We start from the raw sequence: 16,469 nt of genomic DNA, 5'->3' as shown, positions 1-16,469 counted from the left end.
ATAGGAAAAAGTCGCCCTAAAAAAAAGATAGGAAAAAGTCAGTGCATTTGTTTCGGAATTTTATCTCTTTAATTTCAAACTTTTGTGGATAGATTAGTCCAATCCATTTAGAGGCGCATGGCTATACCATGTAACGCTGAAAATAGAAAATTAAGGAACATATAGTGACACGTCCTCACTACATCACTCTGTTCGGTTGGCTGTGGTTGGTGGCTGATGCTAATTTGTTGTGAGAGAAAAGTACTGCTGGCTGGCTGGTGCTGGTTTGGTGTGAGAGAAAAAATATTGTTGGCTGGTTGCAACAGAACAGAGTGCATCTTGTTACATGAACTTCCACTTATCATATGAGTAGCATATAATAACATAGTCTAGTTGTAACCTATTACGTAAATTTTCTTGTATCTCACAGCTAGTTTATAAGATATCTAACACCATCGCCGGCTGTAACTTCTCATGTAAAGTCGTAAAATTCTATCTATATCATAACTAGTATGTATACAAGCCATTTGATACATCAGTTGCAAACTTGACACATAAATCTCTGTGTGCATCATGCTACTATATGACGATCCACTTAATAATATTATAGCATCTAACAACCTATCACATATATTCATATATCCTACCTAATTCCATAGCTTGTTGCGATTTGTCACGCAAATTTTGACATGCTAAGTATGCAAAACATTTTACATATAGTCCAACCTCTAGCTGGCACGTAAACTTCCATAGATCTCATAGCTAATATACACTTCATCATTGCAAGCCAGACAAAAGTACAATGCATGTCTATCTAGTTGGTTTCACTTGTGTTCAATATCAGCTTTAAATGAACACTAATCGACACTGTTGTAGCCAGCGTGCGAGATATATACCTAGTGACATAGTCTGTTGCAACTTGTCACGCAAATTTCCACTCGGCTAGTATGCAAGGCACAGGCACACATATATAATGCCATAGCGCGCTGCAATATCACGTAAACTTTCAGGTGTCTCATGACTAGTATGTGAGATGTCTAATGTCATAGCCTACTATAACTTGTCACGTGATCTTCAACGCATCTTATAGCCACAAATACATAGCATACCTAACGGTACAGCTCAATGCCATCTGAATCGTAACTTCCATACGTCCCTTGCATCCATAGCAAATATTGGTTTTTAATAAAATTATTCTAGCTACTACTATAAATGAAATATCTAGAGAAAAGATATGGCCCAAAAGATATACTCAATAAATGAGGGCTACAATGAGATATCATCCTTCAGGCTAGATTTGTAGTATAGTAGTATATTGATATGATCTGGACATTCTTCAGGTTGGGTTCATAGTACAGTACTAGTATATTGAGGTAGCACAATTAATTCCAGCCAAAAAAACCAGCAGCACCGCTAGCTAGAGGCCGTACCCGCTGCTCACGCACAGCGCGCCACACCGGCGTCCAGCTCACCGCGGCGAAGGGGGGAGAGAGAAGAGCGAGGCGCGACCAACGTCCAACGCTCACGAGGAGCATGGAGAGAGAAACCGCGGGGCCCAGCAGACCACCACTGCGGCTGGCCTCTGACACAGCTCACACCTTTGACGAAACGGCAGCAGCCCGGCCGGAGCCCAGCGCCCGCAGGCCGCAGCGGCCCCACCACCACCCTCACCCAAGGGCCGTGTTTGTTTTTCACTAGTATAGCATATCACACATTTTCCGAGAAAAAAATCTTCAATGCATGGAGTATTAAACGAAATTTATTTGCAAAATTTTTTCATAGATAGGTGTAATTTTTCACGACGAATCTAATAATAGTAATTAATCGATGATTTACTATAGTGATGCCACCGCGGCCTTCGCGAGCGCCCCCTCCCTCGGCCTCCCTTACCAGTATTTGTTTGTTTATTTATTTCGTCGCTCACTCCCCAGTCCCCACCCTGCCTCGCCCCGTCCTCCCCTTGGACTCGACTGCCACCGCGGGCCGCTGCTCCTCCTCGCTTCTTCTTCTTCTTCTTCGCCCGTACCCAGCAGCCGAGTGCGGGGAGCGCCCGTGTCCTCCTCCCGCCGCTCGAGTTCGACGTCTCCGGCGGGGACGGGGGCGGCGCGGAGGCGCGGCCGGGGCTTCGCTCCGCGAGGTTTGTTGCATCCTCCTCCTCCTACGGCCTGGCATGCTCGTTTATCTGCTCTGTCGACTCTGTTCTGATTCGGTGCCGAGCTTTGCGCCACGGATTGGGAGAGGGGTAATCGATTCCTTGCTGGTGTAGACTTTTCACTTCCCCCCTCGTTCGAGGTTGAAGAGGAGTAGGAGGGTGGTGGTCTGCTGCGGGGCTCTCTCTCTCTCTCTCTCTCTCTCTCTCTCTCTGCTACCGTCGCGTAGGTTTCAGGTGGTTTGTTGGGTTGTCATGTTGCCTAATTTTAGTACTGATTCGGACCGCTTGAGCGCCATGCCGCCGTGCTCGGATGCCCAATTTTAGCTCGCCCCGGTCGCCGAAATGCCGCCTTCATGTGCCTCATCATTGTGGGGAATCTGCTGCCTGCGCCCGGTCGAGCCGCCACTTATTTATTCGGGCTCGAAATCTAGGGAGCCCGCGGTCTTTTATGGCATGGAATGATTAGAGTATCAACCTGTTTCCCTCACTCCCTCTCGTGGAGTACTGTGTTCTTTTTGGTATACTGATGGAAATGTTTGCACGGTAACTCCAAGAATTGCTATGTTTTGCTCAAGCAGCGGCTGATTTCAATGGGTGTGGTTGGTCGCAGGGATGGAGGGGATGGAGGAGGCCAACAGGGCGGCGGTGGAGAGCTGCCACCGGGTGCTGACGCTCCTCTCCAACCCGCACGGCCAGCTCGCCCCCAACAAGGATCTCGTGGCCGCGACCGGAGAGGCCGTCGCCAAGTTCGGCTCCGTCACCGCCAAGCTCTCCAACTCCAACGGCAATGGCCTCCTGGGCCATGCTAGGGTCAGGAAGATCAAGAAACCCCTGGCCATCTTCGACAGCAACCTCTTCCTGGAGAGCTCTGTCGCCGCCGCAGCGGCCAAGGCGCCCAGCGCGAGCCCGATCACTGGCCTCCAGCTGTTCCCGAGGTACCACCAGATGGAGGGCTCCTCGTCAAAGGATCCTATCAGGATCCCTACCCAGTTCCCCAAGAGGTTGCTGCTAGAGAACCCGGCCTCCAGTTTGGAGGGGCCGACATCGCAGGCCCCTGCGGTCCATATGGTCCAGCCGGTGTCCGTCGCGCCCCCGGCGGGGACGCCGACCCCTGCATTGCCTGCGCCGCACCTTCATTTCATCCAGCAGCAGCACAGCTACCAGAGGTTTCAGCTCATGCAGCAGATGAAGATCCAGAGCGAGATGATGAAGAGGAGCAACCTTGGGGATCAGGGCGGTAGCTTAAGTGGCGGCGGCGGCAGTGGGGTTGGTGCTAAGGGGGTGAATCTCAAGTTTGACAGCTCCAATTGCACTGCCTCATCGTCGCGCTCGTTCCTTTCGTCTCTGAGCATGGAAGGGAGCCTTGCGAGTTTGGATGGAAGCCGGGCCAGCAGGCCTTTCCAGCTAGTTAGTGGCTCCCAGGCATCTAGCACGCCGGAGCTGGGCCTTGTGCAAAGGAGGAGGTGCACTGGTAAGGAGGATGGGAGTGGCCGGTGTGCAACTGGGAGCCGGTGCCATTGCTCGAAGAAAAGGTTGTCTTTCTTGGTGTTGATTTGGTAGCCGGCTATTGATCTCATGATTTTTTTTTCTTACTGCTTAAAATCACCTGTTCGTATGTAATTGCAGGAAGCTAAGGATCAGGAGGTCGATCAAAGTCCCTGCAATAAGCAACAAGGTTGCAGACATCCCAGCTGATGAGTTCTCATGGAGGAAATATGGGCAGAAGCCAATAAAGGGATCCCCACATCCTAGGTACTAAGTACTTGGCCATCTTTCAACCTTTAACCCTTCTTGTGTGAATCTGCATTCCTTACTAGAGTATAATGCAGTCCATATTTAATGATATCTTTGTTCTTATATTATATTGATTTTGTATTTGCTAGTTGCTAGTTTTTGTACTGCTGTTGCCGTTTACTGACTTGATGCTATTTTTAGTTACCACTTACCAGCAACCACCATTTTTGTTGAGTCGAAGTTAAATATCTTGTTTTCATATTCTGCAATGCATGGTCGCCCATGAAATAGGCACCGCAAATGGATTACTGATATGGATATTTAGAGCAACTCCTCCCCCTACTGTTTAGATGATGCTTACAGCATTGGAAAATATTTTGCTCCTAGTGGAGTCATTCAGTTTTGCTACCTAATTTGCTTTAAGCATACTGAGTACTCACTATTGAGCATATATGTTTTTTTTTAAAAAAATAACGTTCTAATTCTGGTAGTTTGCCTGTTGCAATCCAAGAAGGATTACAACTGCCAATCATCGATACACAGTTTACTCTCTTGTTCTTTTGTCAAATATTGAGATTGCAAATACTAACATAAGCTCACTTTTGCAGGGGTTACTACAAGTGTAGCAGCGTGAGAGGCTGCCCGGCGAGGAAGCACGTTGAGAGGTGTGTTGACGACCCCTCGATGCTGATTGTTACCTATGAAGGCGATCACAACCACAACCGAGTGGTAGCCCAGCCAGCCTGATGTTTCAGGCTTTCAGTTGAAGACTGCTTCTATAGCCATCCTCCCTTCCTAGACAAGGGAGGACAACAACAACCAGAAGAAGAGCCTAGTGTTTGTACATATGTTCTGCTTCTAACAGTTGGGGGAGAGAGAGAGAATCAGTTAGCTAGCTCTTTCAGAAAAAAAAAAATCAATGGCGAAAGAAGGAAAGTTATGGAGCAGGTAGTCGATGGCGAATGCCGATAGGAGTGTTCCTGATAAAAAAGACTCATAGTTTTGTAGCTTTGGTTTCTCTTTTGTGTTAATGCTGTGTTAGGAGGGCCCATCCTGTGGTTGCAGTGCAACATTGAGCTGCAGTTGTATGTCTGGGGATGGTGTTAGGGGATTGGATTGGAGGCAGGGAAGTGCCTGTAAAAGTTGTTACACCTAGGAGCAGAATGTACCCTCATCTTCAGTCTCCGTGGTACAATCTTGTTGAGGCAGTGGTTCTGTTTGGTCTGTCGTGCCTTGTTTGTTAGCGTGATGCTGCGATGACATGGGATTGGCTCTGGATCGTGCAGCAATCGCAGGGGCATTTGTACTCCAACGTCCTGCCGTTTGACAGGCCGGTTCCCTGCCTGCTTTGACGATGCTTTGAGTACGTGGGCTGTGTTTAGTTACCTGGAAAAAGTGGTAGAAAAAGTCGCATCGGTACTGTAGCATACTGTATTACATTTCGTTTGTTTGTAGTAAATATTGTCCTGTCATGACCTAACTAGGTTCAAAAGATTCGTCTCGCAACGTACATCAAAACTATACAATTTTTTTTATTTAACTACATTTAGTATTTTATGCATGGGTCATTTGCTATATTTAATTTTTCGATGTGATTTCGATGTGAATGGAAAATTTGAAAAGCTTAGAGAAATTTGAGAGATCTAAACACACCCGTGTCTCGGGCATGCAGTCTGAATTCTGACGATGCTTTGACAGGTTGACATCTCCGTGTCGCGGGTTCTGACGTCCTGAACTTGTGATTGCGGGCTTGATGGGATCAGGGATTCACGAGCGAGCACTGCTACCTTTTTATCTCTTGCAGTCTTGTTGACCTGTCGCTGCTGGTGATTGATAGCACGCCTGTCTGAACCATGCTCGCTTGGAAATTATCTTCTTAACATAAAATCTAGTTATTATTCATATAGAAAATGCTGGAATTTCAAAGTTGTAACGTTACTGTAGTGCTCCAGGGCATGCCAGGGTCATCACATGCCGATTGCTCACGATCTGATTCTAGTTCAACAGTAAGATCCAGCGATCCCGAGTAATACTATCAGATACGGCAGATATAAGCGGAAGCATACTCTTCTTTACAAGTTTTTATTGAAACGTGTAAACCGCAAGATCTCAAAAACTAACAAGGGGGGATTTTTTTTTTTGAAATGAACAAGGGGAAAATTTGCCTTCGCGGATTGGACCATCAATGGGCAACTGTTTTCGGGTCAGTACGGGCCAGCAACAGCGAAGCTTCGTTACCATCGGGGCGCTCCAAACCTGAACTGGGCCATAGATTGTATGGTTCGATTTGGCCCGTGGTCCGTGGACAAGCCCACCCTGTTAGGACTTTTCAGTCCATTTTCAGCAAAGCCTTCCTCACTTTATTCGTTTGTTCCCTCATTCTAATTCACGCATTTTTTTAATTATATAATTCAACTCAGACACTCACCACACACGCACACTTACACTCTATAAATGCACATACGTAAATTCTATCTCTATGAGCATCATCAAAGACCGAGCTGACAAATTCGAGACTGAGAAAGTCACCACAGGCGCATGCGTCTTGTTGTTGACGGAAATGTTACCTAGCACCATACAGTGTAATTCACTTGACAATATACTCATATACTGTCAAAATCCTTTCCTCCATATTTATAATGGCAATGCAAGTGGCTAGCTAGTTGGTGGCCGCCTGACCGTCCGGCTACCCGGCCGTGCTTAATCGCCGGCCAGCTAATATAAATAAACTGCTGCACAACTGGTAATATGCTAGGAGATCGGAGCGTTTGTGGGTTTCACTTTCAGCACGGGCACGTGAGACAAGCAATATTTATACCCATCTGTTATAATATTCCATCTTAAGTTTTGAGCTCCACTACTGTATTTTTTCTTAAATAAGAAATAGAGTTTAAGGATCTGGATGGAGAATTGGAAGCTCCAAGGAGTAGAACGGACTGATAAATATCATCTCGTTAATTATGTATCCTTGTTTTTTATGTTATGATGATATACGTACAATAATCTTTTTTAAGAGAAGTTATTTAATGCTGAAATCGAACGGCCATCAATACTATTTCCAAGATATCTCTAGAAATAGTTGTTTGCATAAGTAGGTAACAAGTCCGTCACTAGAAATCGATTTGCAGGGGTTGGTTTGACCCGCACCTACAAATCAATTAGGAGAAAATAAAAAATATAAAAAACTTGAAAATAGCAAAAGAAAAAATTCCAGAAAACCAGTCACCACCTCAAAACTTCTATAATTTAGAGAATTTATAATGTTTGGACTATTAAATGATTTTAAATGAAAAATTATCTACTACAAAATTTTAGCATCATGATATATAGTTTGACTCATCCCATATATATCATATGAAAAGTTATGAATTTATTTGTGAGATTATTTGTGGGGGTATGCCGTTGCCATCACCTGCTCCTAAAAATCGTTTCCCATTGCAGGTCATGCAATCATCCGCTTTCAAGAGCGGGTGACGCCATCACCCGCTCCTTAAAATGGCAGTCATTTCCAGGAGCGGTGGCGGCGTCACCCACCTCTTGAAATTTTATTTTTAGGGGCGGATAACAACATCACCTGCACCTTAAAATGATGGTCATTTTTAGGATCAGGTAACGCCATCATTTGTCTATAAAAATACATTTCTGGAGATGGATAGCATGTTACAGTAATTCCAATTTTTTTTAGGAACAGGTTACCTTTTGGACTACTTCTGAAGGCGGGACGTTTCTACAAAATGTTTTTTACAGTGATCGCCGACCGGTTAATATAAACTGCTGCTCAACTGGTAGTAATAAGCTAGGATCGGAGCGTATGTGGATTTCAGTTTCAGCATGGCCACCTGATCGAGACAAGCAGCAGCAGAGGTGGTGGTGTACGTTCGTTCGCGTACCATGCCCGGCCGTAGCAGCAGATGCATCCAGCGGTCAGTGTTGCACGTTGCGTCACACATTTGGCACATCCGGCACGCCGTTTATAATTAAGTAAAATGAAAATGCTAGTACGTCGTATAGTGGCGGCGTAAATATGCTACGGCAAGTCGGCAACCACGGTCCACGTCATTGATCGAGGGATTAGTTGATCAGATTCAGGATTATTTTTTCCAGCTGTTTGTTTGTACAGTAACATTGCAATAGTACGAGCTAGGAGACATGTATTTCTTGTTTTTTTATACTACGCATATGGTCTGATTCGTTTTATTAGGCGGCAGACACGCACGTTATTCGAATTTTTTTGTTCGATGACAAAAGCTTTAAGCTGTCAGTCATCTGAAGGACCGGATATGTGACCAGAGTGAAGGTGAATGAGAGTCTTCAAAAATTCTCGATGAGAACAAAGTCAATATTCCGAATTCAACCCGATGCACCTCTCTTCTAACCGCCGAAGTGACACAAGCCAACACGTGACAAGTTCACCTTAGAAACGGTTAGGAAAAACTCGATGTAAAGCGGAAGCAAGAGAAAAGCTATTCAATCAAGCAAAAGCGAATTCTCCGAGAACTCGAATCTCTCAGAATAATGCGGAAACGACAAGAAACAAGTTTTTGACAAACTTGCAAGATTTATGAGCTAACACATTACAAAAGCTTCTCTGGACAAAAACATGCAGGAATTAATTACTGATCCATCTCTTTCATGCAACAGTAAACAATCTTTGACTTGGCTTTGTTTAATACAGCTTGCTTGCTTTGTCGGTAGTTTCAGAAATGGATAAGTTTATCATAAAATGCATTTGAGCTCGTGTATATGTTTTGTTGAGTGTTGAGCTTAATTTGTTGCTTGCTAATTAGCTTGTGCTTTTTGCTTACCAAAGATCTTACTCAATTCGTTTATGCTTGATTTTGAGCTGTGCTAATCATTGTTGAATCGTTACATGCTCATTAAAGTAAGCTCTTGTTCTAGTGTGTTTGAAAAGCTATTTCGGCGTTTTGGTAAATCTACTCTTTCTACTTTGTGCTATGCTTGGATCAAGTAGATTGCTTTTCGTTTGCTTCCGCTTTGAGTCGAGCTTTTTCTAACCATTCCTAGGGTGAACTCGACACGTGTTGGCTTGTGTCACCTTGGCGGTTAGAAGAGAGGTGCGTCGAGATTGAATTCGGGACATAGACCTTGTTCTTTTGGAGAATTTTTAAAGGCTCCCATTCACCCCCCCTCTGGTTGCCTGTCTGGTCCTTCAATTGGTATCAGAGCCGGTTGGGATCACTCCTTGTCTTAACCGGTGTGTGTGATCCACAGGGCGACAACAGAGACGACGATTTTGCTTGTGAATTTGATTTTCGCTATTCGAGCTCGTGTTTACGACTAATCCTAACCGGTGCTTTGAGTTATGGCACCAAGCTCGTTTTCCTTTGATTCTTTGTCCTTTGGTGGTGCAGTCGCATCCGAGGATGACCACAAGTGGAGAAAGAAACGTGATAAGCTGAACAAGGATGATGAAGCGATGGCATTGATGCATCTGTTGATGGAAGAGATATCTCATGAAGATGAACTTCGACACAAGCTTCACAAGATGAGTAAAGGTAATCTCTCCCAAGGTATAATCGGTCTGTTCACTCGTCTTTGTGCTCATGGTGAGACGATTGCTGAGCTTAAGGAGAATTTGGACCTCTCACACACACTTGCACATGCTCACATGTTCAAATTGATTTGACTTGCACTAAACCATGTTGTTCTCAAGCAAGCCAATCTAGTATTGAGCAAGTGTTTGTAGAATTTTGTAATGACTTAATAGCATAAGAAAATGAAGATCTTATGTGTGAAGTAAAAAGGCTCAAGGAAGAAGTAACCAAGTTGAAGGGCAAGGAGCAAGTGAGACCATCTCAAGATAACCGCGATTCCGTGGTGAAGAAGCTTGAGATGGGTTCAAACTTTACTAGCTCACCACATCAACAAGGTCAAAATAGCATCAAACACAAGATTCCAAGAAAGAAAACTCTAGAACATATCAAGTGCTTCAAGTGTCTAGAGAAGAGGCACTATGCAAGATATTGTCAAATCAAGTTAGATGAGGAAGCTCAACTCTCAAAAAATCAAAAGAAGCTTCCAGAAAATAGGATATGCCATGGATGCAAGAAATTGGGGCATATGGTTCACTGATGTCCACAGCAGTGTAGGTCTGACCAGACTGGTCAGACCAGTCATACCCGACCGGTCAGACCGGTCCAGGCCAGTGCAGCTGTTGGACCTCTCAAGAAGCCCACAAGGAGCACTCTTGCACCCAAAAAGACTACTGATGCTCAGAAGCCCAAAATACAAGTAAAGAGCACCTTTGTCAAGCTCAAACATTAAATTTGCTATACATGTCAGGTAAAAGGTCATATGAGCAAGGACTGCCCAAATAGTAAAATACTTAACTCAAAACTTGTTCAATATGACTTTGCTACACTTGGGAGGGACAAAATGAGTACTTATGCTATCAAAGTGATTCAATCACCGAATGTTAGCATAAGAGCCATTTGGGTTCCCAAGTCAATTGTGACTAATGTGGTAGGGTCCAACAAGAGTTGGACACCAAAGAATGCTTGAAAAGCTTTCAGGTACATGGAGATGCATTGAAGAGCTTGGTACATATACAGATATTGCATATTCAAGTTAATGACCAAGTCTATTGAATTATTACATATCTTCATCCAATGTCATCTCGGTAACTCATTTTCAATTCTATGTGTCTTAGTCACTTGGCTCTAGATGAGAGCAAGTGTGTCACTTGTGACACTCTAATAGTAACTAAGGCATACTAATTTGAGTTACTCCCCATTTGCCATGAGAAACGTTTAATAGCTCTTGTGTAGAGCAATGTCTTGCTTTGCTACAGGTATAACAATACGCATGAAGAATCATTAATTGAGGCAAGACATGGAAGAATTGAAGCATTTTGCAGTTTGACTGGTGTGACCGGTCTGACCCAGCAAACTGCAGCAGGCATATAAAAGAAGAAAGAAGAAATATGAAATATCTTCATATCAATATATGTTTCAATATCATCTCATGGGGTCATGTACTGAAGGCAGTAAGAGAATCCAGCACAAATTCATTTTATATCTTATTTATGTGTTTTGTGACCAAATTGTCAAAGTAATCTCTCTTAGTCCTTTAACATGGATAGAGTGCCTCTTAAAGACATTCAAAACTCTCATGCACTTATTTAGGAGGAGATCACTTTGAAATTTGTGTCTTTGGGACTAACACATTCTTTGAGTGAAATTGTAGTCTCACATAAAGTTGACTATGCTCCATATCAGTCAAAGAAAATCTTCATATTATCCAAAGATCACTTCAAGTGAAAACAATCTGAGGATGATGCAGATCAGGAGCAGTACAGGTCAGAACTTCTGATATATTGTCGGAACTTTCGAGGTCCATCGGAGGTTTAAAGATAGTTCCGACAAAGGGTCCTCGGGAAAGTGTCTCTGGACAGAACGGTCTGACCGGTCTGACAGACCGGTCTAACCCAGAGCAGTGCAACAAAGCTCAGAGAATGAGAAATGAGGTCAACAAATATGAAATATTTCTCATTCAAGAATTAGGGTTGAGTACATCCAAAGTAACAGTAAGGATCATAAGCTCAATTTCAATTACTTGAAATATTATTTGTGTTTTGATCAAGTTTGTGTTTAAGCCTCCCATGTCTTTAATTGGATAAAGTGCCTTGCATCTAAGATATTCAAAATCTTAAGCACTGCTTTAGGGGAAGCTTATTCTCAAACTTGCGTCAATTTGGGACTAACAATCTCTTTGAGTAAATTTTGTAGTCTCATGTATTTGATTATGCCATTTTGGATCCGATGTGGTTTCATCAAACTTATTCAACTCTTGGATCATAATATACATGCTAAGCATAATCATTAGTACTTGTGCAACTATGAACACTACTTCCCATCATTAAGAAATAGTGTTTGAGCTTAATTTGTTATATGCACAAGGTTGATGGTTAAGAGGCAAAGGTATATTTTCTAGAACACTTTATATTACCTTTGAGCATCTAGACTTCTTTATCTTGCTAGTGTGTGCACTTTCATGTCTTGAATGACATAGGATAGTTATTTCTAAACCTCACTAGCATGATAGAAAGCTTGTTTGCATAGGATAGAATTTGGTGTTGGTCTCTGTGACCCGATCGAGCTATTTGTGACTATTGTTCTCATTGAGTGGTTGATGACTAGTCACAAGTAGTAAGATTTCCTCAAGTCATAAATTCTAAAATCTATCTCTCACATTCTCTTGGAAGTATCAAGAAAAGCTTGAAACAATGGAATTATGATCAATATCTATCTATTTTCCTAGACTATATCCAAGATCAAAACTCTTCTAAGAGAAACATCTTTTGGACGTCAACTCCTAGCTGCTAGGAGGTGACCGGTCTGACCGGTCTGCCCGACCGGTCTAACCGGTCCGGCCTGGCAGTTACTTTTACCCTCCTTCTCACGGGTTAAACAGTGAAACATTTTCACTTTTACCCCTCCACCGACACCCTCCTCCTCCTTTCACAGTGTCTCTCTCCTTCACGCGCCCAAGGAGCCCCATTGGCGATTTGAGATTTCTACCAAGGAAAAGGAGGTTCCTTTGGGGGATTTGGTGCACATCACCGGCCTGACCGCTCTCTTCAGGCGGTCCTTTGTTTTCCTCTCCAAATCTCGGCTCTAAAGGTACCCTATGGCTTGTTTTTCGTCGATCTATCTATCTAGGCCATAGACTTGAAATCCCTCTGGTAGAACAACTCCTGCTACATCCTAGAACCTGCCCCTAGAAAATCTTTCATTATCATTGAATCTTTTGGAAAATTTCGCAGCCTAGGGTTAAACTGGCCCGACCGGTCTGACCGGTCAATCCGACCGGTCTGACCAGTGAAACCCTATGTCATGATGTTGGACAATGTGTTCAACCAATCTCTGCTAGGATTGATTCAGAACTTCCAAAAAATTACTCATGATCAAATTCTTGCTTAGGGACTGGCCTTGGAGCCATTGGCTCTGTTCTGGGCGAAACCGATCTGACAGGTTGCCCAGACCGGTCTGACCAGAACAGACCCAATTGCTGCAATTTGGTTCCTAATCTTTCCACATTCCAATGCCAATATATTCATGTGGTCTCATATCATTTTAATTCATCTCTTAGACACAGGAACTGCAGCAAAATGGTAGGGGGACATGAGAGGAGGACAAAGCGCAGATTTGACAGTGGTAGAGCAAATCAAGATGAGAGTGGCTCTAGTCGTCCTGATGTGATCAGTGGCAGGGAGCTAAGACCCAAGGAGAGAAAGAGGGCAGCAGCAACTGACATAGTGGAAGAAAGTGAAGGTGGATCCTCTAGTGATGAGGATGATGTGGAGGACTACCCTTATAGGGTTGAGCAAAGGAGTGGGAAGGCTCCAGTAGATGAGAACAGCAGTGAGGAAGAAGAAGAAGCTGCTGGAGATGATGAGGAAGAAGAGGAAAGTGAGAAAAGAGAAGAAAATCTTACTTATCCAGTTATACAGAGGCCTGTCAGACTTGGCTCAAGAAAATGTGTTGATTATTCTAGAAAAGGGATGACAAGGGAAGTAAAAAGGGGGAGAAGTATTGATACCTATCCTGAGCGAAAGACCTCAACTGATCCCAGATTTCACACCTTGTACCTACAGGACTTTTATGAGTCTGTGATTCTGAGGGACAGGAAGATTGATATTGAGGTACAGTGTGTTGACTGGAGGAGCGTGGAAAAGACTGATGATCCTCTGTTCCAGCAAATTATAGATGCATGTGAGAGCAAACATGTCAAGGATCTCATGGGATTTCAGAAGGATTGGAACAAGGAGCTCATTGCCCAGTTCTATGCCACTGTACATTTTGGATATCTGAAAGGTGATAGGGCCATGTTCTGGATGACTGAGGGAAACTACTATAGAGTTACATTTGCTCAATTTGTTCGTGTGCTTGGGCTTAACAGGCATGATGCAAACATGCCCAAGATTCATAATCAACCTGTTCTTCCAAATGAGGAAATAAAATTCATGTATCCCAGGAGTGAGACAGGAATGCAGGAAAAGCGACCGAGCTCTACACTTATTACTCCATCATAAATCGATCGCTCAGAAATACAATATCTCAGAGAGGTGGCAACTCATCAGATATATCACTTCATGCAAAGAACTTGCTGGCATGCTTTGGGCCAAATGGAGAAGAATTCAGTATGGCTGATTATATATGGGAAGAAATCAAATACATCTCAGAAAACCCACTGAAGATCTGTGCCTATGCACCATACTTGATGGAATTGATTGAAAAGGCGACAAAGACCAAATATCAAACGGATGTAGAACATGTGTCTTTTCGCCCTAAGATGCCTAAGCATAGGAGGGAGCCATCACCTCACAGATACTCAGAAGCTGAAGATGACATGTATATAGAAAAAGAAGAGGGAGAGCAGCACACTCCACAGCTGCAGCAGCAGCAGCCATCCCCTGCTGTGCAGACTGGGACCAGTCTGACTGGTGCCCATGACCGGTCTGACCGGTCTCGGCCTGAGCAGCACAGACACAGGCACAACTCCTCCTCTCCCATCAAGAAATTGATTAACCTATTTGTGGGGATGTGCAAGAGCCAGAGAGATATTGAGGTTGAACAGCAGATTCAGTGGAGGGCAAGCAAGAAAGAAAGAGATTTTGTGAAGATGATGCACAATGCAATGAATCTGCAGCCGCCTCGCTCACCCATTTCTCCTTCGCCTCCTGAGGAAGAGATCCCATCAGTAGAGACTATAGTTTAGGGACATATGGACTCCGGATATTTTGAGCAGTACGGTTATATCTTCTACCCGGATGTCAGTGGTCCTTCTCATACACCTCCACCACCTCCTAGAGAAGGAGTGTTTGACACGTACCCAGAGTATTTCTATGGAGGAGCAAGACCTTCACATGAGCCATCTCGTCCTTCTGCGGCTAATCAGTTTGCTGCTCGCATATCCGATGCTGTGTTTGGCCACCACTGGGATGATCGTTCCTCTTTGGGTGGAAATAGAGGAAATGGACAGTGATGGGCAACCTTGTTTCTTCTCCCAGCCCCTTATATGGTGATGGATGACAAAAGGGGAGAAGAACATGATTAAAGCTTGAAGAGGAAGAGAAGCTTGAAGCAGAAGAAAGGAGGAGAAGAGAGAGTCTCAGTTCAGAGTGATGTATCTATTTGTGACAGGCCGGTCTGACCGGTCTGTACTCTGTAACTCTGAAACTGTAATAATTTTATATCTATCATATGTGGACTTGAGGACATTTGTATTGTATGCTAATATGTGTAGTAGACCTATTTATGCTATCTAAGTGATATTTTGATAGTGTGGTACAATTGTTTGATGTAATGTGATTTTTGGGCTGGCTGTCTGGGGCAGACCGGTCTGACCGGTCTGTGCGACCGGTCTGACCGGTAGGCACCAGACAGAGCCACTTTCTTTTCATTGTGCTGAATTGATTTATCTTGTCATATGCATCACATGTAGAATTTTGCGTAGGCACACATACACTTTTGCACCCCACGGATGCTGAGATTTAGGGGGAGTTCCTTTTTTTCTTTGATTTGTGCAATATTGGCATGTGAGGCCAAATTTGATGAGTTTCATTCATTTGCACAAATTAAGGGGGAGCTCAAATTAAATCTAAGAATTCAAAAGTGTTATTGAATATCTTTTTGCAAGCTTTAATTAGTTTGTCATCAATCACCAAAAAGGGGGAGATTGAAAGAGTATCTTGTCCCCTAGTGGGTTTTGGTGTATTAATTGACAACACGATTAAAGGACTAACTTTTTTGCATGAGATTATGAGCATGTATTTAATTTATGAAATAATATAGCTCATGTATTGCAAGCAAATGTGAATGTCCCATTGGTAATCATTATATGTGACAAGCTTGAATGAGAAAGAAAAATAGAAGAGCAAGATATTTATGATTGATATGAAAGCTCTAAATTATTGAAGCTTGTTAGTTTATGTGGGACTTAAAGTGGCAAGCAAAATTGTAAAAGAAAATTGAGAGAAAGGTATTCAAGGTTGATATAAGTGCTCCGATATCTATTGAAAGCTTGTTCAACTTGTGATGGGATTCATATGACAAGCAAAGTATATGAGAATGAGACATGATATGTTGTTGCATAGTCTTAAATTGGAAAGACTTGTCATATGAGATGAATATTGTTGTCAAGGAAAGCAAGCAAGAGAAAAGTGAATGAGACATGAGTTGATATGCATATATTGTCTCAAATTGGAAAGCTTGCATATGACATTAAATGGCGAATCTATATGGATAAAGAAGATTTCATGCATGACACAAATCAATATGAATTTCAAAATGGACGGCTAGGATGAAGGTAGAGAGGACTGAGAGGCGTGTTTCAAGAGGCTACGCAAGTGTTGGCTTAGGGGGAGGAAGGAAACCGATACGGGTCAAAATACCACAGATCCTAGAGTCATGGAGAGCTTGATGTCAAAGAGTGTTATCATTTGGAAAATGGATGTGACTTGTGAATCAAATATGGATTTCATTCTTATATAAAGGAAGATTCAAAGTTACTAGCTCAAGCAGGCATGCTCACTGAAATTAAGGATGTTGACAACCTCAAGATATTGATTGAAAAAGTTTGA

At 43.3% G+C, this 16,469-nt stretch overlaps 1 protein-coding gene across 2 annotated transcripts; it reads left to right on the top strand.

Moving 5' to 3' along the window:
* The first annotated feature begins 1,903 nt into the window (after window positions 1–1,903).
* Window positions 1,904–5,089, top strand: LOC120649815 (protein WRKY1-like). 2 transcript variants are annotated; one of them, XM_039926716.1, is made up of 4 exons: window positions 1,904–2,116; window positions 2,751–3,663; window positions 3,758–3,883; window positions 4,474–5,089. In XM_039926716.1, exons 2-4 carry the CDS (start codon window positions 2,753–2,755, stop codon window positions 4,610–4,612), a joined length of 1,176 nt encoding a protein of 391 aa, XP_039782650.1. In that variant the 5' UTR covers window positions 1,904–2,116; window positions 2,751–2,752; the 3' UTR covers window positions 4,613–5,089. The 2 variants fall into 2 exon arrangements, with proteins under 2 accessions (XP_039782650.1, XP_039782649.1); XM_039926715.1 differs by having other exon boundaries at window positions 2,742–3,663.
* The last annotated feature ends 11,380 nt before the right edge of the window (window positions 5,090–16,469 follow it).

Source organism: Panicum virgatum, chromosome 9K (genome assembly GCF_016808335.1).
Source record: "Panicum virgatum strain AP13 chromosome 9K, P.virgatum_v5, whole genome shotgun sequence".
In the NCBI taxonomy this organism is placed as follows: Eukaryota; Viridiplantae; Streptophyta; class Magnoliopsida; order Poales; family Poaceae; genus Panicum; species Panicum virgatum.
The sequence above is the reverse complement of the archived record's forward strand: the minus strand, read 5'-3'. Positions and strand labels throughout refer to the sequence as shown.